A 27,919-nucleotide genomic window follows, 5' to 3' on the forward strand; every position below is an offset into this window, starting at 1 on the left:
GTGCCCATGTTTCAAACTCTTTAAACTGAAACATAGGCAAGGATTAAAACATAAGAAGGCTGCATAATTGGTAAGTGATGAAGTGTGCTGCTGAAAGTGCTAAAAACAACCAAACCAAGGGTTTATTATCACTTTAGGGACTCCATTAAGCACTGTTTATAGTTGCATCATAACGTGATCCCAGTTTTTTTTTTTTTAAATAAGCTTTATATGAAGAGTGCAATCAGGTCTCCATCAAGCTGGTTACAAGTGTGTGCTTGCCAGCTCTTCCCTGCTGCACTTGCCTGACCCCATACATCAGCTGAAAGCTCCATCCCGCCTTCTTTCAGCTGCTGTAGGGGGAATTACAGTGATGCCGATTCCCTCCCGCCAGCTTTTGCATGGATTATTTCAGAATGGAGATCAGGAAAGGGGTTGGTAAATGTTTTCCTTATTGTTTAGTTAGGCCAAAAACCAAAACAAGAGGGGTGCACCTCTGTGATCTTTAATTTGTTTCATGCAGTTCAGGTAAATCACCACCTCTCAATGTTTCCTACCCCGTTCTAAATCATATCATGTTGAATAAAAAACAAAACGTAATTCCTTTAAATTATTTTCATTAATTTCTAACATTTATTTTTTTCGGCCTGAGAACATTTTTAAAATATAAAATTATTATTATTATTCAGGATTTATATAGTGCCAACAGTTTGCACAGCGCTTTACAACATGAGGGCAGATAGTACAGTTAAAATACAATTCAATACAGGAGCGATCAGAGGGCCTTGCTCATTAGAGCCTACAATCTAGGGAGGGTCAAGTGAAACAAAACTGTAGGGGATGAACTGATGGAGAAAATTAAAATACAGTTGTAAGGTGTGGGCAGTGTAGGCATTTCTGAAGAGAAGGGTTTTAAGGGATTGTCTAAAAGCTAATAGTAGGAGATAGTCAGACAGGTTTGGGTAAGGAGTTCCAAAGGATTGGAGGGGCTCTGGAAAAGTCCTGGAGGCGAGCAAAGGAGGAGGTTACGAGGAAGAGCTAGAGAGCAGGAGGTCTTGAGAAGAACAAAGAGAACAATCAGGTTGGTATTTTGAGACTAGACTAGTGATGTAGCTGGGGGCTAAATTGTGGATGGCTTTGTAAGTAGTTTTTTTTTTTTAATCATATAATTTTTTATTAGTTTTTTTTCTGATGTACAACAAAAACACATTACAACATAAAACATTTCCAACAAATACCCCATTTTTAACAAAACTAAATAATTAAATCAATAATACTTATGCTCACCAGTTATTTGAATCATCAGTCAAAACCCTCCATCACTTCAGAGCCTTTAATCCCCCTTCAACTTGACAAAATTAACAGTACTATACGCCTGACATAAATATCCCATGTAAATTATTACGTTTTAACGGTGTTTATATACATATACAGCTATCTTCAACAAATATTCTCATTATTACCGTTCCTCATTATCATTAATATGCTCAGACAGATCGGAAACTAGCCACCAATGCCAGATTTTAACCTGTGTGGAGCACAGAATTCAGAGTATCAAATACACTTTCCCAGTAAAGATACAATTTGGGGCAGCTCCACAACATATGTATGAGTGTACCTACATCAGTAGTACATCATGGACAGTTTAATGTAGCTGCTTTTTCCCAAGAATACAGCTTCAAAGGAGTGTAATGAGCTCTCTGAATAATAAACAGCTTTGTCAAACACTGTGAAGAGGATAGGGATTCCCCAAATAAGTTCTTCAGAGCTTGCTCCCACTCCTCTGAGTGTCTCCAGATCTCTACGCCACCGTCTACAGCTACCCTTGAATACATTTTGTTCTAGTTTTCTCTTGTAGAGAAGCATATATGTTCCCTATGTTACTGTTTAGATCGTCTTATAGTTACTGCCATTGCTAGAATTGATGAAGGGTTATTTTTTAATAAAAATGTATTGGCTTGACTTTGCAGGGCATGTTGCATCTGTAAATTATTAAATTAAATTATTAGGCAAATTATATTTCTCTGCTAGTTTGTCAAATGGTTGCAAAACCTCATTATCGAAAAGTTGACAAAGAAGCAGAATACTAGCTCTTTTCCACAAATCAAAGTTTGTTTTGCTACCTCAGACAATTGTGGATAATTCCATATGGGCATATATTGAGTGTATCCCTCATAATGAGTATCTCCTTGAATAGTCCAGATTTTACGGACTATTGGGATAGTTACGTTTACTATAAGGCCCCTTTCACACTGGGGCAGGAGGTGCGGTGGCTGTAAAGCGCTGCTATTTTTAATTTCGCTGCACTATTCGGCCGCTAGTGCCTCTGCAGAGCATTGCTGGCGGTACAGCCGCGCTGTCCCATTGATTTCAGTGGGAGCGGTGAAGGAGCGGTATACACACACCGCTCCTTCACTGCTCCAAAGATGCGGCTAGCAGGACTTTTTTTTCTGTCCTGCTAGCGCAACGCTCCAGTGTGAAAGCCCACTGGAGAAACAGCAGCAGCTGTTTAGGGTTGGTTTGCAGGCGCTATTTTGAGGGCAATAGCGCCCGCAAACTGCTTCAGTGTGAAAGGGGTCTTAAGCTACTAATAACTGTGCTGGTGGATTTATCGGTAATTGAGAAAATATAACTTGTATGGGGTCCTCACAATCTTTAACATCCCAACTGTACAATTGCTAAAGTTGAGATGATAATACACTCTTGCATTAGAAACTACCAGGCCTCCCTCATCCTTAGACAGCTGCAGAATTTACAATGTAATCCAAGGATGTTTATTCTTCAAAATAAGATCTCTAAACAAGGTATCGATTTGTCTAAAGAATTTCAGAGGAAGCCACACAGGACAATTATGTAACAAATATAACAATTGTGGCATCCAAATCATCTTTATTAAATTATCTCTACCTATTATCGTTATCGTAAGTAGTTAGTATTTTGAATTAAATTTCTTTGGTGAGCGGAAGCCAGTGGAGGAATTGACAGAGAGGAGTAGCAGACACAGAGCGGTTGGTAAGGTGGATGAGTCTGGCAGCAGCATTCATGATGGATTGAAGGGGGGATAGACTATGTAGAGGTAAGCCAATGAGGAGGGAGTTTCAGTATTCAAGGCGAGAGACGACCAGGGAGTGAATTAAGAGCTTTGTTGTGTCATTGGTTAGAAAAGGGCATATTTTGGAGATTTGGGATTCCCTAAATAAGTTCTTCAGAGCTTGCTCCCACTCCTCATCACTCCTCATCGCTGAGTGTCTCCAAATCTCTACGCCACCGTCTACAGCTACCCTTTGAATACATATTGTTCTAGTTTTCTCTTGTGGAGAAGCATATATGTTCCCTATGAGTCACTGTTTACTGTCTTATAGTTACTGCCATTGCTAGAAATGATGAAGTGTTATTTTTTAACCCCTTAACGCCCGCCGCACGACTATTTACGTCCGCACAATGGCACTGACAGGCAGAAGGACGTATATATACGTCCTTGCCTTTCCGCGGGTCGGGGGTTCGATCAGGACCCCCCCCGCTGCGTGCGGCGGGCGGATTTCCTCGGGGAGCGATCCGGGACGACGGCGCGGCTATTAATTTATAGCCGCTCCGTCGCGATCGCTCCCCGGAGCTGAAGAACGGGGAGAGCCGTATGTAAACACGGCTTCCCCGTGCTTCACTGTGGCGGCGCATCGATCGTGTCATCCCCTTTACAGGGGAGACACAATCGATGACGTCAGACCTACAGCCACACCCCCCTACAGTTGTAAACACACACTAGGTGAAGCCTAACACGTTCAGCGCCCCCTGTGGTTAACTCCCAAACGGCAACTGTCATTTTCACAATAAAGAATGCAATTTAAATGCATTTTTTGCTGTGAAAATGACAATGGTCCCAAAAATGTGTCAAAATTGTCCGAAGTGTCCGCCATAATGTCGCAGTCACGAAAAAAATCGCTGATCGCCGCCATTAGTAGTAAAAATTTTTTTTTTATAAAAATGCAATAAAACTATTCCCTATTTTGTAAACGCTATAAATTTTGCGCAAACCAATCGATAAACGTTTATTGCGATATTTTTTTTACCAAAAATAGGTAGAAGAATACGTATCGGCCTAAACTGAGGAAAAAAAAATATTTTTATATATGTTTTTGGGGGATATTTATTACAGCAAAAAGTAAAAAATATTGCATTTTTTTCAAAATTGTCGCTCTATTTTTGTTTATAGCGCAAAAAATAAAAACCGCAGAGGTGATCAAATACCACCAAAAGAAAGCTCTATTTGTGGGGAAAAAAAGGACGTCAATTTTGTTTGGAAACCACGTCGCACGAGTGCACAATTGTCTGTTAGAGCGACGCAGTGCCGAATTGTAAAAACGCCTTTGGGCATTTAGCAGCATATTGGTCTGGGGCTTAAGTGGTTAATAAAAAAAAAATATTTGCTTGACTTTGCAGGGCATGTTGCATCTGTAAATATTGATTTTTTTTTTATTAGGCGGCAAGATTTGGGCAGTGAATGGACGCGGGATTTAAAGAAGAGTTCAGAGTCCAGGACTAAACCTAGGACCTTGGCATGTGGACTATGGGCTGATAGTTGCGCCATTGATTTTGACAGAGAGATCAGGGGAAGGGCGCGTGGTGGAGGAAAAATTATAAGTTAGGTTTTGGATAGATTGAGTTTGAGGAAGTGGTGTGACATTCAGACTGATATATCTGTTAGTAAATTAGTGATACGCGAGGAGACTGAGGGAGTGAGCTGAGGGGTAGAGAAATAGATTTGGGTGTCGTCAGTGTAGAGATGGGAGGATATCCTCTAACCCAGGGAGGAGGTGTAGATTGAAAATAGGAGATGCCTAAGGACAGAATCTTGGGGGACCCCAACAGAGAAAGGAAGAGGAGAGGAGGAAGTAGAGTTGTAAGTAACACTAACAGTGCGGTTGGATAAGTAGGAAGAGAACCAGCGAAAAGTAGTCACGGAGACCTATGGCGTGGAGTTTTTGGAGGAGGAGGGGGTGATCATCTGTATTAAAAATGTGGCCCTTGTACTGAAAAGTTTGAAGACCCTGCTCTATGGTGCAACATTATTATTACATTTGATTATTTGATATAACACTTGTACAGCATTGTTGTATCTCTTTACATGCAGGTCAAGATTTCAGATTGCAGGTTCGCTAAAGACATTCTCATTCTGGTCCTCATTACCTATGATAATGTGCTGCCAAGAAAGTGAGTTTGTTTTGTCCTTATGGCTGAGAAAGTTCTTGGTCTCTAGAGCAAGCTTGCATTGAAGGTGGGGCTTTTTTTTGCACGATCAACAGACTGTTTTCCAGCTGCCAGATCCCTCTAGGGCTCACACTGTCCTTAACATATCTGAGAAGCATTTGATTTTCCATAGCTCTATAATACGTGCTGCCATGTATTCTCAGGGTACCTTCGTGTCACAGTCATAAACAGCTTGCTCCCATACCAGCACTGCTATAATCGCCTTCCTCCGAAGTGTAGACAACTAACAAGCTGTTACATAAGCTAACTTTTAATTTTCTCCAACATATTTGAGAGTGTTCCCATGTAAGAGCTTGTTCTGTTTTATATTTTTACAAATGCTTTCTGTCCAACTAAGTGCAAGCTGCTGTTCTGTTACCAATCAAAGTGTATCTGTCACATTTTAGACAAGATCAGAGTTTGGTTTTACAAGCTGGGGTGGTATACAAATAGCTTTAACCACTTAAAGGGAAATTTAAATTGATATCGGGCCTGGTATATATAGCTGAAAGTTACATAGTTAAACAGATAAAAGTAAAACTTGTATTTATTTATTTTATTTTAACAAATGCATTAACAATGAAAATACAGCAGAGATGACCTCATGGGTTGAACATTACCTTTAAGATCTTGATCAGTTCTTGATGGGTCTCTGATACATAAGACCAGCCATAATGCACCAGAGGCTGGCATGAATCCATTATCTGGTAACTTGGCTTGGTCCCCATCTCTGATAACTCTACCATACCACTGACCTTTCTTATTTGATTTCTTCTATGTTTTCTGAATACTTTTCTTAATTCCCTTGTTATTACACATTGTTTCAAATAACTCCAATATCCATGGCTCTCACCTCACTGGCATTTAGTTATTAGTCCATTAATTTGGTAGGAGTCTGATATGATGAGGTCGGCCTCTTTTGTATCTCCAGCCCGAAACCCCTCTGAGGGTGAGACAGAAGGTGGTTAAGGTTAGGAGGAACACGAGTGCCTGCAAGTGTTGCTTGTAGAGCTGCCAGGTGAAGGTGAAGACTGAAGACACTGATAGACCAGCAGGTACAGGGCACAAGTGTGTTTGATGGACCAGCCAGAGTTAAGGGGAACTCCAACCCACTTGCAGAGTCTGGGTGAACAACTTGCAGGAACTTACGGGGTGCAGAGGTCAAAGGATAGCCGGGTTCGATAACAGGCAGGCAGCGAGGTGCACAGGGATCGGCAGGAGCGAGGTCAATGGATAGCCAGGATCAGAAACCAAGTATTCAGGAGGAAATCAGAATCCAGGGGAGAAGTCAGGGAAAGCCAAGTCAATAACAGGAATCCGGCAGAATATACGGGCATCGTGAAATCAGGTCACTGCTGAAGACCAGTCAGCACCGCCTGGTTGTCAGATCCCCCTTTAAATAGGCACCAGGAGGGATCAGGAACACCAGGAGCATGCGCAGTAGCGCGCTGAGGTGGCTGTTGTACTCTTTGTGCGCCAATGGTTTGGAAGGTCTGTTGTAGTCTAAGTGTGCGCACGTGTGTGTGCCAAAGGCGTCTCGGTCCTTTCCTTACAAGTGTTTTCCTCCAGTGGTTTGCTTTTTATGAAGACCTAATAACTGGCAGTATCTGTAATAAGTCGTAACTCGACCCCAGTGCCATCTAGGTTTCCAGAGCACAGCACCCAGTTTGTCCTGGATCAGGGTCAAGAGTTGCCTTTTTGTGGGCAGGCTGGCACCCAGAGGGCACACAGACAGAAACCCTCACAGCACCATAACATCCAAATAAAGCGCTAGGGCCAGGACGCACAGCATCATTCATTGTTTTGATGATGACACTGGCTCGTCCGCACAATGACAACTCATGACTATATATAGGGGAAGGCGGCACGTAGGGCCACCTTCAGCTTTCAGAAGAAGATGGAAGTCTACCTCCTGCCCTCCACCACACTGCGTGAGCCAAAGAGTGGGGCACTAATGAAGACAAGTACTCGCCGATAATGATTACCGATACTTGTTTTTAATGTCATGTGACAGTTTTCAAACCGGGTGTCACTTATTAAGCATTACTGATAGGTTGCACTGACAGGTGGCACGCACTGATGGGTGGCACTGACTGGCTGGCACTGATAGATGGCACTGAGTGATGAGCACTGAAAGGTGGCACTGATTATGCAGCACTGATGTGCACTGATAGGTGGCACACACTGATGGGCTGGGCACTGATAGGTGGCACACACTGATGGGCACCGATAGGTGGCACGCACTGATGGGCACTGATATGTGGCACACACTGATGGCTGGCAGTGGTACTGGCTAGATGGGTACTGATGGATGGCACTAACGGATGTCACTGATTGATGGCTCTCACTTATAGACAGGAGACTGAGGAGAGGATTTATTTTTCTATGCTGCCTCTACCCATCTTGGTACACCCTGCACTTAGCCTCAATAAAGCAGCAGCGGATATCTTGTTACACCCAGCCCAAACTACATGGGCTGGGTGTAACAAGATGTCCACTGCTGGCATACTGTGGCCGAGTGCAGGGTGTACCAAGAAGGGCTCGCAGATTTTCAAGCACGGACAGTGTACCGGCAACACAGAGCATCAGTTCCTTTACCAAATTGTGACGGCTCCAGTCGCAGATGGATCATGATGCGGCTGCATCCTGCAAGCTTACCCATCTGAGGACTCGCGATCCGCTCTCCGCCCCACTCCGCTCTCCGCCCCAATCCGCTCTCCGCCCGCTGACTTCTTCCATCCCAGGTATCAGCAAAGGCATCAGGAGCATTTGCGCGAGTACAAGTTGTTTCAATTGAATGCTAATTTTAAAGTGCTGCAACTGTGAGCCACGCATTTAGCTAGAATTTGCAGCTCAGCCATTGACTGTTTGAAAGGTGGTGTAGTCCATATTAGACATGCCACTTTGAATTTGTCACAGCAGAACACCCCCCCCCCCCCCCCCCCCCCCCCCAGTGGCTGCATTGTAGGCTTAAGGTAGGGGAATGGAGGTTGGTTGCATTTTTGGGGTGTTATATGGAATATGTCAGCTCTTTGCCTGACCCTTGGATGCAAGATTTAAATGTAATGGTATGTCACAGATGTGCGCATTGTTAAAAAAAAGAAAGTACACCACGTTTAGTAAGGGGCGTTCGCTGGGCCTTTATTGTCATCCTGAAAATACTTTTGATATAAGTGTTATGTTAGAAATTCTGACTTGCTAAATATAAAAACTGTTATGCCGCGTACACACGGTCGTTTTTTGTGATGAAATAAAACAACGTTTTTCATCATGAAAAAAAACGATGTTTTTCTAACTTCATCATAAAAAACTACGTTGCCCACACACCATCGTTTTCCATCGTTTTTTTCCATCGTTTTCTGAAAAAGCTCTAGCAAAGCGCGGTTACGTACAACACGTACGACGGCACTCTGTTTCATTCAAGCTCCTGTCTCATAACTTGCGTCTGAGCATGCGCGGGTTTAAAACGTTGTTTAAAACGTCGTTTTAGCCCACACACGATCATTTTTTATGACACAAAAAACAACATTTTGAAAAACGACATAAAAAATTGAAGCATGTTCGAAATTCTTTTTTGGTCGTTTTTTAGAAGACAAAAAACAATGTGAAGCCCACACACGATCATTTTAAATGAATTTTTTAAAAACGTCGTTTTATTTCATCACAAAAAACGACCGTGTGTACACGGCATTATAATGAATTTCCGATTAGAAGCAAAAGTACCCTAGTCCTGCGTAACCTATCTGATTTACGTTACGCCGCCGCAAGTTTTTGAGGCAAGTGCTTTATTCAGAAAGCACTTGCCCCTAAAGTTGCGGCGGTGTATCGTAAATCCCCCGGCGGAATTCAAATTCCGCGGCTAGGGGGCGTCCCCGCGCCGATCGAACAGCGCATGCACCGTCCGCAAATTTTCCCAGCGTGCATTGCTCCAAATGACGTCGAAAGGACGTCATTGGTTTAGACGTTAACGTAAATTACGTCCGGCCGTATTCGCAAACGACTTACGCAAACGGCGTAAAAAATTCAAAACTCGGCGCGGGAACGACGGCAATACTTAACATAGGATACGCCGCACTTACCCCTCCTATAGCAGGGGTAACTTTCCGCCAGAAAAAGCCAAACACAAACGACGTAAAAAAAAGCGCCGGGCGGTCGTTCGTTTCTGAATCGGCGTAAATGCTCATTTGCATATTCAACGCGTAAAAGATACGGAAGCGCCACCTAGCGGCCGGCCTGGAATTGCAGCCGAAGATCCGACGGTGTAAGTCACTTACACCTGTCGGATCTTAGGCATATCTATGCGTAACCTGATTCTATGAATCAGGCGCATAGATTTGACGGCCGGACTCAGAGATACGACGGCGTATCAGGAGATACGCCGTCGTATCTTTCTGAATCCGGCCCAAGTTCTTTGGAAAATATATGTATCAAACCTGGAATAATTAAGATTTTATTTACATGATTTTTTGGAATGTAAAATGGTACTTGGTTTGTTTTTAAATTTGTGTGTGTTTTTTTTTTTTTTTGTATGTGTGGTGACAGAAACATTGTACATTTGCTAATGCGAATTATCTTTAAACATTTTGTGTAATGAAGATTTACCATGGCGTTTCTGAGAGCATTTTACTGTCCTACATATGGACATGTTTTTGTATTTACTCTGTGTTCATTAACATAAGTGTGTACCCAGAGAACAAATCCATCCTTGTATTGCTATAGAGAAGTACTGTATGCTCTTGTTGCTTGATGATCCTTTTTACTGTGCTTCTCTATTGCCCTCTGCTGTATAAAACCTTAATTTCTTTTATAGCGCAATTACATTTTTTTTCTGCAGTAGTAATTAACCAGGACTTTTTGTTTTGCTTTCAGAATAATGCCATCAAGACGTCCAAGTATAATATACTTACGTTCCTGCCCATCAATTTGTTTGAACAATTCCAGCGAGTTGCGAATGCATATTTTCTATTCCTGCTGATATTACAGGTATGTTTTGCAAATATTTCTGTTACCAAAGAAACTTTAATTAAAGTGTAGACTGTGCCATACATTATTTGCTCAGAGTATGCAGCAGTAGTTACAGCATATCAGTACAGAGAGCAAAATAAAATACAAATTGATCAAGCCATTTATCATGGGTGTCCTCCAAGATTGCAATCACTTTTTATTTGATGAATGTACCCTGAAACCTAGATTAAACTTCCTTGTAATTCAGGGGATTTCCATGTTTGGGCCATGATTTGTTTAGTAGCTATAAAAATATGTATTATATAGCCTCGTACAAACGACCGGTTTTCCCGGCAGGAAAACTACCAGGAGAGCATTTGGCCGGGAATCCCGGCTGTGTGTATGCTCCCGACAGGAAAACTGCCCTGGAAAAATAGAGAACCTGCTCTCTATTTTCCCATCGGGATTCCCGGCAGAGTGTTTCCTGCCGGGAAAACCGGTCGTCTGTATGCTTACCTGTCCGAGGTAAACCCGCACATGCTCGATAAGACTGATGACGTCACCGCGTTTATGCCATTCAAAAGAACGGCGGTTCTTTTGAATGGCCGTCTGTATGCACAGCTTTGAAAGGCAAGCGTGCCAGGAATCCCGCCAGAAAAACCAACCTTTTTTTCCTGACGGGATAACCGGCCGTGTGTACAGGGCTTAAGAGTTCTACCATGCAGATGGGCATTGTCTATTGGTTTGTGGAAAATAGCATCCTATGGGTCTGTTTTTCTAATATTTCTTTCTTTTAAACTCTTAGGGCAAACCTATTTTGAAATGTTTACCTAAAGCAATGTTAAGTCTTTCAAAAGTGTATAGTAACAGAAGGCCTGAAATACTTGCCTTTCCTGTAAAAAAGCTATTCCATAATGCAGTCCTGAGCATGTAATATTCCTTTTCTTTAACTGACTTTTAGGAGATTTTGCCTTTTAAAACACTGGTCTTCCTTCTGGGTTTTGATTGTCGCCCGCTGTCATTGCATGGGAGTTCAGTCTGATTTGGCATTGCCAAATTTGTACAGTAAGCTGCATGTGCGTGGCTCGCTGTACAAGGGCAGACAGGCAGGTAAGTAGTTATAATGCAGAAGAAACAAAGAATGTCTCTCTTCTACATTAAAAATTCTGCTTGTCCATCCATTTTAATTGGTTAGCCTAAAGTTCTACTTTAATTTATACATTGGGAAACACGGTGGCTAAGTGGTTAGCACTTCCACCTAGCAACACAAGGGTTGTTGGTTGGCATCCCAACCATTGCACTGCCTGCATTGAGTTTGCATGTTCTCTCTGTGCTTACATGGGTTTCCTCATGTTGCTCTGGTTTCCACCCATACTCCAAAGACATGCTAGTAGGTTAATTGGCTCCTGTTAAAATTGGCCCTAGTATGTATATGTATGAATGCGAGTTAGGGACCTTAGGTTCTAAGCTTCTTGAGGGCAGGGACTAATGTGAATGCATAATAAAGGTGCATCTCCAAAAATTAGAATGTCATCAAAAAACTCAGGAAACATTTCCAGGTTGTTTGAGTTAATTAGCTTAGATTAGAGTGCGACACCATGAGTCTTTTTCACAGTATTCTAATTTTCTGAGATACTGAATTTTGGGTTTTCACTAGCTGTAAGCCATAAACATCAAAATTAAAAGAAAGACACGCTTGGAATATATCACCCTGTGTGTACTGAAGCTATATAATATATGAGTTTCACTTTTTGAGTTGAATTACTGAAATAAATTGCCTTTTGATGATATTCTAATTTTTTGAGATGAACCTGTATATGTAATGGGCTAGGTATATTGGCAACGCTATACAAGTACCTGTAGTAATAATAATAATAAAAAAAATGTTTTTGTGTTCTTTTTCTTTTCCTATTTTTTCGTTAACTTTTTTGTCTGAGAATAGATATTTGTTTGTCCCAAGCATGTTCGAATCCACTTACTGTTGACTCACAACTCACAACAGCAGTCTATTCCTATCATCAACTACACTTTTGGTAAAATAATACTTCCTAAGATTAGTTTTGAACTTTCCTCCTGCTGGTTTGAAGTCATGTCCCTGTATTCGTGATCATGGCTTCATATTGAAATTAATTCTTCCCTGAACCTTATTCACCCACTTTATGTGTTTTATAGGTTTCAATCATGCCTCCCTTTTCCTTGCTTCCCTCCAGACTGTACATATTCGGTTTCTGAAGTCTTTCACCATTTTTGTTATGTGTTTCTGTACTTGTTCTATCTTAATAATATCTTTTTGTAACTGAGGTCTCCAGAATTGGACACAGTATTCCCACTAAAGATCTATATCGGGAATCTGGACCTCTTTTCTCCTCCTGGTGCATGTTCCATGTTACAGACACCTCCAGGGATTTCGACCCTATTTACACACCTTTGGATCATCAGCAAAACGACATACCTTGCCCAACAAACCTTTAGTTATACTGTGTAAGGGGTTAGCTCGGTATCGGGGTGTGTGACCCCTTGGATGGGTTCACTACACACTGAATTTATACAGACAGGCAGTCGAAGACGGTCGAAAACAAAGATTTTGATTTATTCTTCCATCTTGCTGGAAACAAGTGTAAGCATCCAAACAGCATAAACAAAATCAAACATAAAATAAACCCAGGCCACTTGGGGCATCTATCTTCACCACACAGGAACCTATCTAGGGAGTCTGGCATAGCCTAGTGCTGGGCAGACACTGCTGGTCATACAGCAGAAAAACAATAGTCTTTTAATTTTTATCACACAGAAAAATCAATTTCCTCCTCACCTCCTCAGAAGACTTTCAGCTACTGCTCCCTTTCACTCAGAAAGCCTCAGGATGCAGCAAATCAGTGGCAATCCTCTGGATTACTTATAGAGGCCTTAATTGCCTCATTCCGAACAGCTGAAGTCTTCCAACGCCCTTAGACCTTTTCTGGCTACATTTGCAGTCGACGCCTAATAACAATTGGTGTATTGTCTAAACAAGGCAGTAATGTATGTCCCGTCTGTGACAACACCCACAGATTTACCTGACTTCCTGTCACAACTACATGAATATAAAATAAATACAACAGGACCATTTACCCTGTGGTACACTTCTAGTGACTGGTCTCTTTTCCGAACGAACCCCATTTACAACCACACTCTAATATCTATCTTTTAGCCAACTACATATCCACTGAACCTTTTACTGAAGTCCTAGCTTGTACAATTTTTTTATTAAAGCATTATGTGGAACTGTATCAAATGCCTTGGTGAAATTAAGGTAGGCCATGTCCACAGCACCTACCTGATCCAAAACATTAGTGATATAGTAAAAAAATTTGATTAGATTAGCCTATGATCGGCCGATAGTAAAGAAATGCTGCTTTGGGTCCAGCAAGTTGTGTGTTTTTAAATGATCAATGATCCTTCTTTTTCGCAGTGATTCCATTAACTTGACTACAACTGATGTTAAACTCACTGGCCTGTAATTGCCAGCTCCTACCTCGCTGTCCTTCTTGTGGAAAGGTACAATATTACCTGTTTGCCAGTCATGGGGACCTTCTCCTGTTAGAAGAGATTAAAAAGATCCCTTAGTGGTCCAACAACTATACCTCAAAGTTACCTTAAACTTCTACCATATAAGTATACCTTATACCTCAAACTTATAAAGTATACCTCAAAGTTAGAACTCTAAGATGAATACCATCCGGGCCCTATGGTTTATTAAGCTAGCTCCTCTGCTACCGCTGTCTCCAGAATTCATGAAAATGAACTGTCATTTCTAGAATCAATATGATCACTAATGTGGCATCATGGCATACTTTGTGTTGTACAGTTTTTTTAGTCCACAGGAATATGTCCCTACCATGAAAAGGCTAGTTGAATGTGTTTCTCCTAGGCTAAAGGTTCCTAGTTCTCTCCTGAACGGTGTGGGGGACCTTTTCACTGTTACAAAAGTGGAATATATACCTAAATTACACACTTATACAGCACAGAAAAGACAGAGCTGATACTAGAGTTATCCATACCCATGGCATGCTTTCAGTGTTACTGGTTTGGTAGCAATGCTGTTCCTATTAGTGATTTGTAGAGTAAAGACATCTATCTGCCTTATGGGAGCTCAGCTGACATCTAGAACAGCTGCTAGGCTTTTTATAAACCATTTAGCATCCTAGCACTTTGGTTTTCATGGCAATCTCCTTGAATAATGCTAACTAACACTTGGCTTCTGGCCACATCAAATTTAAAACAAGATTTCTTAACACTTCTGAACTATCTGTAGTAGAACTACTTACAAGGATCTGGGACATAAAAGGAAAAGAAAACCTTTTGACACACTTCCGCTACACATGCCAGACAAATAGAATACAGGTGGCATCGTACCAAACATACTACATGACACAAATCATATACCTCTCTATAATGGCACTCTTTATGGTAACAAGAAAAAACAAATGAGTTCTACAGATATTGTGCCTCAGGTATATTTTATTTGTTAAATATTTTAGAATTTTCAAATATAGGGAAGTACAGGAGTAGAAGTAATCCAAACATCTGCAACGCTTGGTATAACTTAGGCAGGTCTTTTGGTAGCTTACATAAATCAGGATTGTCAACAGCAAGTAGTACCACTGCTTACAAGAATAGCACAGTAGTCTACTAATGAACAACCTTTAGAATAGGAGATATAGAGATGTAAAAAAAAATTATAGTGTGAGATTTGCAGGTTAAGGGTTGGGTAAATTTAGGGTTTGGGATCCAGGCTTTCACTGGAAAGTGGAAGGAGAATGGCAGAAAGAGAAGAGGGGAGAAACTGGGAGAGGGGGCAAGAAAGTGGGAGATAAGGCATAGAGGAAAAAGGAGGAGGGGGAAAAACTAAAAAGGGTGAGGGGGGTGGGGGTAGTAGTTGGATGATGTGGCCAATTGGGGTTACTGCCTTCATCTGAGGGACTTGTGGCCCATATACATGATCTGAAAATCGTACGAAAACAGTCACCTGAGGAAGAATCGTACGATTTTCAGATTGTGTGTACACTACTTTTGTCGACAAGCACGAAAATGTTCCTTGTACGATACCAGATCGTACGATTTTCATTTAGTCAGTATAGTTGTCATCCGAAAATTCAATACAAATGCATTGCAACACATGACATCACTTCAGATTTTTATTTTCTGTAATACGATAATTTTTGTGACTTTAAAGGGGAGTTCCAGTCCCCCCAAATTTTTTTTTTTTTAAACACTGCTCTGTAACTGTCCAAACCTGAAAATGAATATTTCTAACATGTCATACTTTTAGCGTTTTTGCTTTCTTTAAAAATTATTATTTACTTACTGATCTCTAGTTGTGGGCATCTGAAGCCCTCTCGTGTTCATTTCCTGGATTTCTTTGCAGCTATCTACCCATCATGCACCAGCAAATCTCACACATGCTCAGTAATGCCTCAGGGAGGCCGTCCTTCTTTCTGACAGGTTGCTATGGCAATCTCGAGTCTGCGGAAGTTCCCGCCCCCATGCTATAGCAACTTGTCAATCACAACACAGGGAGGAAAGGAAAGATAAGTCACATTAGGCAGGAAATGCACTGGCATTAATAGTGGGTGTGGACCGAAACAGGGTGACACATCCTTATGGTGGTTTTAATCTAGGGAGAGAGAGAAGCTTTCAGAATATTCATTGGCGATGTCGGGGTGGGCGGGACAAAGCGGCTATTGAACACAAGCCAATTATTAATGTATGCGGCTCCGCCCTGACCCCATCCTATTTGCTGGCGTTCTCTGTCCCGCCCACCCCGACATCGCTGATGAATATTCTAAAAGCTCCTCTCTCTCTCTCTCTCTCTCCCTGTCTAGCACGTCTCGACATTGCTCTACACAGTGACGGTTGGTGACACTGTCTTGTAATCTAGGGAGAGAGAGAGGATCTTTCAGAATATTCATTAGCGATGTCGGGATGGGCGGCACAGAGCAGCTATCGATCGCCAGCCAATAGGATGGGGTCAGGGTGGGCCGCTACGTGTATGCGACTCCGCCCCCTTTCTTAAGAAGCCAAATAATTGGCTGGCGATCGATAGCTGCTCTGTCCCGCCCACCCCAACTTCACTGATGACGTCAGAAAGCTCTCTTTCCCTACACACAGCTAGTTTATAAGAATTAGAAAAAACGCTATATTTCGATAGGAGGTGATTCGCAAGGAGCCATGGGATGCATGACGCCGATATCCCAGGAACCCTTGCGAATTGCCTTAAGACTTGATCGCCTAGGCTATTAGGACCAGGAAGCTGTGGATAAAAACGGGGAAAAAAGGTATTTGCCATCCATAATTTTAAAAAATATTGCCCATTGTGAAAACTGTGCATTAAGGGCATGCAGTACAGCCAAGCTTAAAAAAAATGAGTGGAACTCCACTTTAATAACTTATTCAATTTTTACTTACGACTATTAAGCGAAAAAAGTCGTACAATCTGTCATACGATATTCGGATCGTGTGTACGGGCCATTAGGCAGAGACCTCCACATGGAATGTAACAAAACAACAATGATGGGTACTTGCGACTATTAAGCAAAAAAAGTTGTACGATCTGTCATACGATGTTTGGATCATGTGTACAGGTCATTAGGCAGTGACCTCCACATGGAATGTAACAAAACAACAATGATGGGTAGGAATGGAATCAGAGGCCCGGTGCTTGACTTCCACAAAGGGTATTGTGAGGGCTTTCCGTGGCCAAGCTTTTACTCCTTTTTTTCAGCAAGAATATGGATGAACAGCTTAAACTGATGGGAAATGTATAGTTTGGGTTTTTGTTTAGAATGGCTTTGCAAAAAAAGATGCTCCTGTGATGGTATAAAGCCTCTGGTAGGCTTTGATCCAAATATTTTTGACTATTTGTCAGTCCCACCAGATATACTTAAAGAGTATTCAGTCTGGCGGCCATGGCAGCAGAGTGACAGGTATGTAGGGACCATAACAGATATCCAGCAGTGAAAAAGTTTGTAGTTGGCTTCTACATCTAAAACGTGAGCTGAGTTCATAGGAGGTGGCACAAATCTAGCTCCAATCATCTGTCGTAACAAAGTTTCCAAAATCTGTTTCCTATTTCAGCATGTATGAAAGAAGGATTCTCTGAACTGTTATAACAGACAATATACTAAGGAGATTAGGCAAGGCTTTAGGTGTTGTCTAATAAAGCTTTTTGTGTAAGCTGCGAAGGAGCACAAATCCTGCTTGTGTTGTTGTTAGGGGACATGTTTAACTTGGAGGTATTGCAAGATGTTTCATAATTTAGCTTTATGCTTATCCTGGAGCGTTTGAAAGAATATAATATCTAAGTCTCTTAAAGAGTGTTTTGTTAAGTAAAGATTATGACAGTCATGTCTTCATGGCTGGTTGTAACATAACTGGCATTAGGATATTATGTGGCAAGATTAACTTACGAGAACATTTGAGACTTTATTATATCACCATGGAGTGTTTAGTGATATGGCAAGCAACCCACCTGTAATGTTTTGGGGACAGCCAGGGCAGATTAATAACACAGGCCAGCACACATTTTGGTGCCTCGAATGTTATACCTGTTCCTGGGGTATATCTGAGCAGCTGATTACAAAAATAGCAAATTTTGTTCCCTATCAGCTCTAGTTTTTGAGATACAGCATACATGTCATATATACCACTGTTCACTCTGGTTGCCCATCAAAAATCAGAATATAAATATAGCAAAATATGTCAGTATGATTCAGGCAGCACTATTGTAAAATAACTATAACTTCTACGGTGCTTAATCTGAAAATATAAAAATATGAGTGCCAATATACACACATCTTCTATATGGTCATAACTATAATATAGTTAATAAATTAAACTTTAGAATCCAATGTTTCTGATGTAAAGTTACAGTTGGAAGTACATACACACTCTCACTATATCTGCTAACTTGTACGCACGAACACAAATTAGGTCACAGAAGAACAGACAACATTTTTTATAAATTTGACCATATCTAAATAAAAACGAGAGCTGATGCAGGCTAGCCAATGAAATTTTCTAAATCGGCACCCAAAGAAGCCCCAAGAACATTTGTAAAAAGCAAGACAACCAATAAAAAGATTTTTTTTTGTTGGGCTGTGTAATCAATATATAGTTTTTCTTTTTTTTTTTTTTTTTAAGTAGGGCAAACAGAAGTGGGGATAATAGGCAACTGTCTTGTACCTCCTAGATGTGGAAAAAATAATCTGAACAGAAGCCACTTCATCTGATTTAGGTCATCAAGTAGGAAATTGTGGCCCAAACCCCCTGTGTTGTAACACATAATATAAATAATCTCAGCTAAGGAAGCCAAATGCCCTTTGTACAATAATGATAGGAGCATTGGTGGCATATTCTTTGGCATACAATATGAGGGAGGAGAGAGAGCCTGCTGATGTTGTCCCAGACCTGTCTACCAGGTACAAAATATACCATTGACATACCTAAGGGGGTGTGGGAGGGTGACACAGCCAAATCAAATTTAAATTTCAGAAGTGCATATTGAGGCTGAGCTTCACTACAGTCCGCTGCACTTTCGGCTCAGGAAAGTTTTTCTATGGGAGTCGGGCAGGAGAAGCGAAGTGATTTCACCCGCCTCCTTTATAGATCTCTTCCTCGCAAGCACAGAAGATTGCTTGCGAGGAATTTTCTTTATAGATCTCTTCCTCGCAAGTGCAGCACACAGTAGGAGAGGCGTGATACGCCCCGCCCACACAGCATTGGGTTGCGGTGCTCTGGCGCCCTGTCTGGCTGTGGCAGGGATGGTTGTCAGCAGGGGTTTGGAGAATCCTGGACTAAAGGGGGAGGTTGGGGAATACAGGGATGGCCTAGGGCAGGAGGGAAGGGGTGTGTGGAGAGACACTGGACTAGGAGAGGGGTATGTGGAGGCGTCATTAAAGCATGTCCCCTTAGGCCCCTCCCATTGTTGATGCAATTTGACCACACCCACACTTTGGTGCAGCTGTATTATTAGAGATGTTTTTTTTTTTAGAGGGGGTGAAAAATAATTACTAGCCGTGTGTGCCAGATGTGCTAGGTACGACACTAGATTAGACTATTTAATATTAGATTTATTCTGTTACCAGTATCTTGCACTGTGCAGCACTTTTTTACTACAGTACAAAGAAACCAGTTCAAGTTGATCTTTATAGATAAGACTGTGGTATGGGATACGTAAACGTTAAGTAGTAGTTGCACACAGTAGTGCACCACATAGAATTGTAAGATTGCTATGTGTGTATATAAGTAATGCCACAAATACCATAATTAATAGTTAGAATAGTTCGAACATTTCATGGAGATTTCAGTATTTAATAAAAATATGCATTATAAATCATATAATGTAATGAGGTCATACCCATAGCGCATGTTTGTTTAGGTCTACTGTATGTGTGCATTGGGGTTTTTTCTTTGTGTGACAACATTGTAGAGATTTTCCCTTGTTGTGATGCCTGTACAAGTTGTAGTGGGGTACAGGCATGTTGAACGCTTATTCATTGGATCACAGACTCCCTCCAGAGGTGGTTCTGGCCAGCTCAGTAGATTGCTTTAAGAAAGGTCTGGATACTTTCTTAAATGTACATAATATAACTGGGTACTAACATTCATAGGTAAAGTTGATCCAGGGAAAATCAGATTGCCTCTCGGGGGATCAGGAAGGATTTTTTTTCCCCTGCTGTAGCAAATTGGATCATGCTCTGCTGTTTTTTTTTTGCCTTCCTCTGGATCAACTGTGGGTATAGAATTGGGTATATTGGATTGTACAATATTTGTTATTTATTTATTTTATGGTTGAACTGGATGGACCTGTGTCTTTTTTCAACCTGACTAACTATGTAACTTCAAATGAATGTGTGCTTTTGAAATGATGTGCACGGAGTGTTATACCTAGTACATGCGATGAGAAGGTCAGACGAAAAATATTGCTTTTGGAGCGGTCGTACAATAATCTGATTGTTGGTACACAGCTTTCGAGAGCTGATCACGACCGTTCATGTAAAATTATCTGAAGATGCAAGTATGAATTTTTTTCTCGCACAATAACAGAATGCATGATTTTCGTGTAATTGGTGTAGTATTTGTACGAAAGAAAATTGCGTTACCAAGACCACGCATGCTCGGAAAAGAAAGGATAAATTACATCTCATCACTTCCGAAGTAATATTCTGTTGTACAAGAATGTTCGTAACCTTAGTAACCTATTGGTTTTTCAATATGAGACTAGCATACAAAAAATAAACAATCATTTGTATCATATCGTGTGTACTAGGCATTAAGCACACTTTATTTGACTCGGTTTAAACACATGGGGCCAGATTCAAGAAGCTATTGCGTCCGCGCAACCTATGTTGCGCGGCGCAATAGCTGTTTTGCTCCCGCGTAGCGAATGCCCCTGATTCAGGAACATCGCTACGCGGACTGCAGCCTAGGATATGACAGGCATAAGCCTCCTTATGCCTTCATATCTCAGGCTGCATTCTTGCGTTGTCCGCTAGGGGGCGCGGCCATTGTGATCGGCGTATAGTATGCAAATTGCATACTACCACCGATTCACAAAAGTTGCGCGGGCCCTGCGCACGCAAGGTATGGAGTTTCCGTACGGCGACTTTAGCGCAAGGTTGCTCCTGCTATAGCAGGGGCAGCCAATGCTAAAGTATAGCCGCCCTTCCCGCTCGTGAAATTTAAATTTCACGTCGTTTACGTAAGTGATTCGTGAATGGCGCTGGACGCCATTCACGTTCACTTAGAAGCAAATGATGTCCTTGCGACGTCATTTGCCGCAATGCACGTCGGGAAAGTTTCCCGACGGAGCATGCGCTGTTCGCTCGGCGCGGGAGAGCGCCTAATTTAAATGATTCCCGCCCCCGGCGGGATCATTTACATTAGGCGCCCTTACGCCGGGCTATTTAGCATAGCGCCCGCGCAATTTACAGAGCTACTGCTCCGTGAATCGCGGGCATATCAAAATATTTGCATGGGGCGCAGAGCAAAAATCGTTGCCCTTTGCCCACGCAAATATTGCGCGGATCTACCTGAATCTGGCCCATGGTAGATAGCTGGTATTGTTGATTTAACAGCTGCATATATATATAACCATATAACTACAATTGTCAACCATTCATATCTTGTTATAGTAAAAGATTGCATGTGTGCAGCTATCCTAATGATTTCATATTCTTCTTTGCAGCTGATTCCCGAAATTTCTTCCTTGTCATGGTTTACCACCATTGTGCCTTTAGTTCTTGTATTGACCATCACTGCTGTTAAAGATGCCACTGATGACTATGTAAGTTTTGCCTGTGTTTTTTTGTTATTGTCAGATCATGGCAGTCTTGTTATATAATGCAGTTAATTTTTTTAACTTGAAAACATAAAAATGGTTTATATTTATACCTTATATTTTATCACGCCACTACCAAAGTAAGCCTCCTTAAAGTGACTCTAAATGATATCCTTAATGTATAAGGGGGGGGGGGGGGAACTAATGCGCAAAACCACTCTAACCAAGGGCACTAAAAGCTAATATTAAAACTATTGAAATAAAATATATAAAATATATTAAAATATATAGGCAGCAGCCACTACTAAAAGATGCTCACGCACCAGCAATAGTAATAAAGAGAGGGGGTGTAATGGCGCTTGCCAATAAAACAAATATTAAATCCTCAGCAAATACATAAATAGATGCACAATATCATTAATGACTGGCCAGTTAAAATGTGTTTCACTCCTTATTCCTTGAAACCCTCCAAACATCAACATCAATGATGAGAAGGATGAATATCGTGAAAATAATGAAAATCCAAAATGTATGATTAACTAAAAAGGATTTCGGTCATCAAATAGATTCCAAAATTAATTTCCAAAATTAAAGTGTGAAAAGGTGAAAAGAAAAAATCCCTCAGTGGATAAAATGTAGAATCAAACATCCAGTGCAAAAAAATATTCCAATAATGAAATAAAATGCAATATGGATATATAATAATATATATCAATAAAAAACTGTAAACAAAGGTCTATGTGCACAATCCCGTGCTCAAATAAAATTTAGAAAAAAGGAAGAAAAAGTGTTCAATCAAAGTATCGGTGCTTCAACAATATTTCAACAGTGTATAGTGCTTCAAAACAATAATCCAATAATATAGTGTTTCCAGTTTTGCAAATGTGCTTGAATAATAGCTGCAATCCACCGCACGATCATTCAGTGTAGCTGGGCAGAACAAACACCAGTGTATGGTAGTACAAGCCTCTCACCTTGGTAAAGGCTATAATGAGCCTATAATAATTGCTGATAATGGCAAAGCCCAGCAGATACCACTGCAGATCAGTATTTCCAGGACAGCCTGTTGCTCCAAACTCCCAGCTGCAGGTCTCCCAGGTCCTAGCCAGAACACTCCCAGCATGGATGGCACTCAATAAAAACACAGTGGATTCCCCATAGTGTAATATGCAATAACACAGTTTTAATAGACAAAAGTATTGCACTCACATTTAGAACGGCTACAGTCAGCATAAATCAGCATGTAGCTAGCAGCGTGTGTCTCTGAGATGTCTCCGTTCTCGGCCGCGAACGGAGATGACATCACCGACGGCTCTCCTGAATCCTGACGCGTTGCGTGGCTGCACGACGCCACTGAATCATAAAGAGATAAATTCTCTTTATTAAATGATATCCTTATTTTTCAAAAATAATCCATATTCATTCTCTACTCAATGGCCTTGTATCTTATTTTACATTGTAATTTTTTTTCTACTTGTTTGAAACGAGCAGCGCACTTTATTTGCGGTCATGTGCACTGCTCTAAACATGCTACCTATCCCATCTTGGGGACAAGCAAGAGAGGCTGGCTGCATTCCTACTAGGAGTCAACCGACATAGTTTTTCAGGGCTGATACTGATTTTTCGGCCACCTTTTGGGCTGACAGCCAGTATCAGGTGCCGATATTCTGTACATCGCTGTCACCTGCGACCAGATGCAGTATGTCACTTGCCATTGTTACCTGCCACCCAGATGCAGTATGTCATTTGACACCAGATGCAGCATGTCACTTTCTGCTGTCACTTGCCACCCAGATGCAGCGTTTAACTTGCCGCTGTCACCTGCAGCGTGTCGAATGCCACTGTCACCCAGGTGCAGTATGTCACTTGCCACTTTTACCTGCCATCCAGATGCAGTATCTCACTTGCCTACGTCACCTGCCATCCATATTCAGCTTGTCACCTTCCACCCAGATGCAACATGTCACTTGCCACTGTCACCTGCCACCCATATGCAGCTTGTCACTACTTACACCACTTCTGGCAGCCTCTCACCAGCAGCTTCCGAGTGGGTAAACTTTCCAACACAGGCAGGCGGTGAGAGATGTTATAACTATCTCTACTCGCCTGCGGCTGCAGCTCTGTTAAGAGCAGCCTTTGCTGCCCTGCTGTAGGAGCTGAACAGAGTTCATGCGAGGCAGTGAGAGATGATGTCATCTCTATGTGGCCCACCGCACTGCTGACAGAGATTGTCAGAGACTGCAGCGAGCGCCGCGTAGGGACAGGGGGAGGAGGTCTGATCAATATCAGTACATTTCTAAACGAAACTGATAATTTGAAAAATTTAAGTTTCGACCACGCTGATAATTGGTTGACCCCTAATTCCTACATTAATGAGACCGTACAGAAGGAATGAAACCATCCTCAAGACAGTAGCCAAAAGGAGGCTGAGAGAAAGTTGTTTTTGAAAACCAGAGTTTAGTGTAACTTTTAGCTGAATATGGTTTGTACAAGTTAGGAATTTGCTTTGTATAGAATTTGTATTTATAACACGCAGAGTTTACGTTATGCATATGTGTTTTAATGTTCTCCCTAAATGCATGTGAGTTACTAGAATTAAGTTCAGCTAAACACTTTAAATGTCTGTTAAATCCCAATGAAAACAGTGGAAAATGTGTTTTGTGTTGACACCAATATTGGAATAAGGAAACATTTTAGACAGAATTTATGGATACATATTGTTGGCTTTTTTTCCACCATGCAGAAGTACAATGAAATTAGTAAAAATCAAGGACTTGTGTAAAGGCAGAGAAAGAATACCAGTATCCTGTCCAAGTACAGCCTTAGAGCAAGAAGTGTTCATAAACCATTCAACAAATAACAATAGGATTCAGATTCAAAATACTTTATTAATCCCAAAGGGGAATTATATGAAATAAGTGAGTCCAGCGTTATGCACAAATATTTAGAGGGTTTTGTCTAGAATGCTGTAACCTGCAATCCTATTCATCTGCATGACACATACCACTGCAGGCAGCCACTGGGTGGCACTGTAGACTTTGCTGTGATCTATTGTAATCAAAGGATAAGCGAATTTGGACAGTGAAAAAGTTGGAAAAAAAATAGTGCTAGTTGTCATTGTTAAAGGTCTTAGACTGTATTATTTTTCCTCACTCCATAGAATATAATGTTAATAAAAAAAAAAAACGTGAGAAAAACACACACACACACACACACACACACACACACACACACACACACACACACAAAAGTTATTTCACCACATTTAAATTATACATCACAATAAATAATAGAATCTCCAGTGAATATCCAGTTGACATTTGTTATGCATGCAAAACACAAAATAATGATTATGCTTCCCATTGGCGGAGCAATCAATACAGACATTTATTCAGTCCCCACAAAATGACAAACATAGTTTGTTAATATACAACCTTAGGTACTCACAGAAAGGTCTCATTATCTGCTAATAAGGCTTCATACACATGGCTTTACAGGGGCTATACAGTGTGCAGAGCCTGGGTAATAACTGTCATGGGACATGCATCTGCTACATAGGGGTCCCAGGAGAGTGATTACATAGACTCTGCATTCTGTATGGGTCCTGTATGGCCAAGTGCATGAAGGCTAAGAGTGACTATATATAATGGAAGGGAGCCCTGTACACTGTATGCAGGTACTAGTCATTTACAATAGATGTTTTTCTAAATTGCAGTTCCGTCATAAGACTGATAATCAAGTTAACAATCGGCAGTCTCAGGTTCTTCTCAGTGGCAGGTGAGAACAACAACCTTCATATTGTACAACAGTTTGTGTAATGCATTTTAAAGCTGTAGCTGTTTCTGCGCAAGTGACCAGGTGGAACCAATATGAAAATGTATTTAAACGAAAAAAAAAATGAGCGATAATGTATTTAAATATATTTCTTGTAGAGGTTAATATAACACTAGTGTCCAGAATGTGTATCTATACCAGGTGGATCTATTCAGGCCAATGACAAGTGAATGCTTCATGGTATGGTAATTACTAATTAGCAATATAATGCTATTCTTCATTCAAAGTATATGAAAGTTAATAATTGATTTTAAAGAAAATCAATGCTCAGTCATAACAATCGGCTATCTTTGCTTTTTGTAAAGCCTCAACTGCCATGTTGTACAATGTGCTGTGTTATTTGAAGCACCTCTGTCACCGTTTCTGCTTGGTACTTTTTACAGACTACTGTACACTGACATGCAGTGTCTCAAGCTGGCCATACATGGATTGAAATTTGGCCGGTTCAGCAGGTACTAGATGAATTTAGATCCATGTATGGGGACTATAGTTGAACAAAAGTTGATCTACCGTTTGACTTCTGTTCAACCTGGCTGTTTCCACTCGATCAGCGCTACAGGCTATAGCCTGCAGAACCGATCAGTGTATTCTGATGGCAGGGAAGTCTCCCCGCTGTCAGAATACAAAGACACAGCAGGGAGGATTTCCCCATCCACATAGTGTTTGGATAGGGGAATTTAGTGAGTTTTTTCTATTCAACCCGCTGGTAGAACAAAAAAGAAAAACACACCTCGCTCACCTATGACCTTTTTCAGTGTGCGATGTGCTCCAGAGGTGACTGGTCTTTATCTAGATTCCAATCGCCACATTATGTGTAAACGAGCCCTTGGGCCCCTTTCACACAGATGTGGTGAAGTTTGACCATACCACAGGTATAGCTCAGTGTACTTGCAAGGTTTGGTGCAGGTTATCTGCGCTTTCCCATTTAGTTCTGTTATGTCCTGTGATTTTGGTGCACTTTCAGAAAGTGCACCAAATGTCCTGCATGCAAGAGTTTTGGTGTATTTTCAGAAAGTGCACCAAAACCACAGGACATAATGGAACTCTATGGGAATGCTCAGCTAACCAGCACCAAAATCACAGGTACAACGCAATACAATAGCGGTCAAACTGCACTGCATCAGTGTAAAAGGGGCCTTAAATGTACGTAACCCTCGAGGTGTCCTTTTGCTTTAACATCTGAATGATTACACTAAATGAAGGATGAGGCTTGGAGTAACATAGGGTTCTGTCTGAATATTCCTAGCCAAATAATATTAATATTTTACACCCAGATAATTATTGAATAGTGTAGACATTGTTAAAATAGATACATTTTAAAGCCTTCTTAAATTCTTATTTCTGTAATGCAGCTGGACTGTACATACAGTAAAAACTATTGGGTAGCCTCTACCTTTTTTTTTTACACTAATAAAGTGCCTTGGAAAAAGTATTCACAACCCTTGAAATTTTTCACATGTATTTTATTGGGATTTTATGTGATAGACCAACACAAAGTAACATATAATTGCACAATGTATGGAAAATGATAAATGGTTTTCATTTTTTTTTTTACAAATAATTATGTGAAAGGTGTGGCTTGCATTTGTATTCATCCCCCTTTATGCTGATACCCCTAACTAAAATCTAGTGGAAACAATTGCTTTCAGAAGTGACTTATTTAGTAAATAGAGTCTACCTGTGTGTAATTTAATCTCAGTATTAATACAGGTGTTCTGTGAAGCCCTCGGAGGTTTGTTAGAGAACCTCAGTCAACAAACTGCATCATGAAGGCCAAGGAACACACCAGACAGGTCAGGGATAAAGTTGTGGAGAAGTTTAAAGCAGGGTTGAGTTATAAAAAAATATCCCAAGCTTTGAACATCTCCCGGGGGCACTGTTCTATCCACCATCTGAAAATGGAAAGAGTATGGCACAACTGCAAACTTACCAAGACCTGGCCGTCTACCTAAACTGACAGGCTGGGCAAGAAGAGCATTAATTTAGAGAAGCAGCCAAGAGGCCCATGGTAACTCTGGAGGAGCTGCAGAGATCCACAGCTCAGGTGGGAGAATCTGTTCATAGGACAACCATTAGTCATGCACTCCACAAATCTGGCCTTTATGGAAGAGTGGCAAGAAGAAAGCCACTGTTGAAAGAAAGCCATAAGGAGTTCAGTTTGCGAGAAGCCATGTGGGGGACACAGCAAACATGGAAGAAGGTGCTCTGGTCAAATGAGACCAAAATGTAACTTTTTGGCCTAAAAAGCAAAACGCTATGTGTTGCGGAAAACTAACACTGCACATCACCCTGAACATGGTGGTGGCAGCATTATGTTGTGGAGCCAAAGATGGATGGAGCCAAATACAGGGCAATCTTAGAAGCAAACCGGTTAGAGTCAGAAAAAGACTGTTGTGGGGGCTCATCTTCCAGCAGGACAACGACCCTAAACATACAGCCAGAGCTACAATGGAATGGTTTAGATCAAAGCATATTCATGTGTTAGAATGGCCCAGTCAAAGTCCAGACCTAAATTTAATTGAGAATCTGTGGCAAGATTTGAAAATTGCTGTTCACAGATGCTCTCCATCCAATCTGACAGAGCTTGTGCTATTTTGC

At 41.2% G+C, this 27,919-nt stretch overlaps 1 protein-coding gene across 1 annotated transcript in view; it reads left to right on the forward strand.

The window, feature by feature from the left end:
- The window catches only part of ATP8B4 (ATPase phospholipid transporting 8B4 (putative)), a 381,682-nt gene that overhangs the window by 83,031 nt on the left and 270,732 nt on the right, over positions 1-27,919 (forward strand). The window contains 3 exon segments of the mRNA XM_040342626.1: positions 10,093-10,206; positions 21,395-21,493; positions 25,203-25,264. Of these exon segments, the coding sequence (XP_040198560.1) occupies positions 10,093-10,206; positions 21,395-21,493; positions 25,203-25,264 (275 nt within the window).

Source organism: Rana temporaria, chromosome 3 (assembly GCF_905171775.1).
Source record: "Rana temporaria chromosome 3, aRanTem1.1, whole genome shotgun sequence".
NCBI classification, from domain to species: Eukaryota; Metazoa; Chordata; class Amphibia; order Anura; family Ranidae; genus Rana; species Rana temporaria.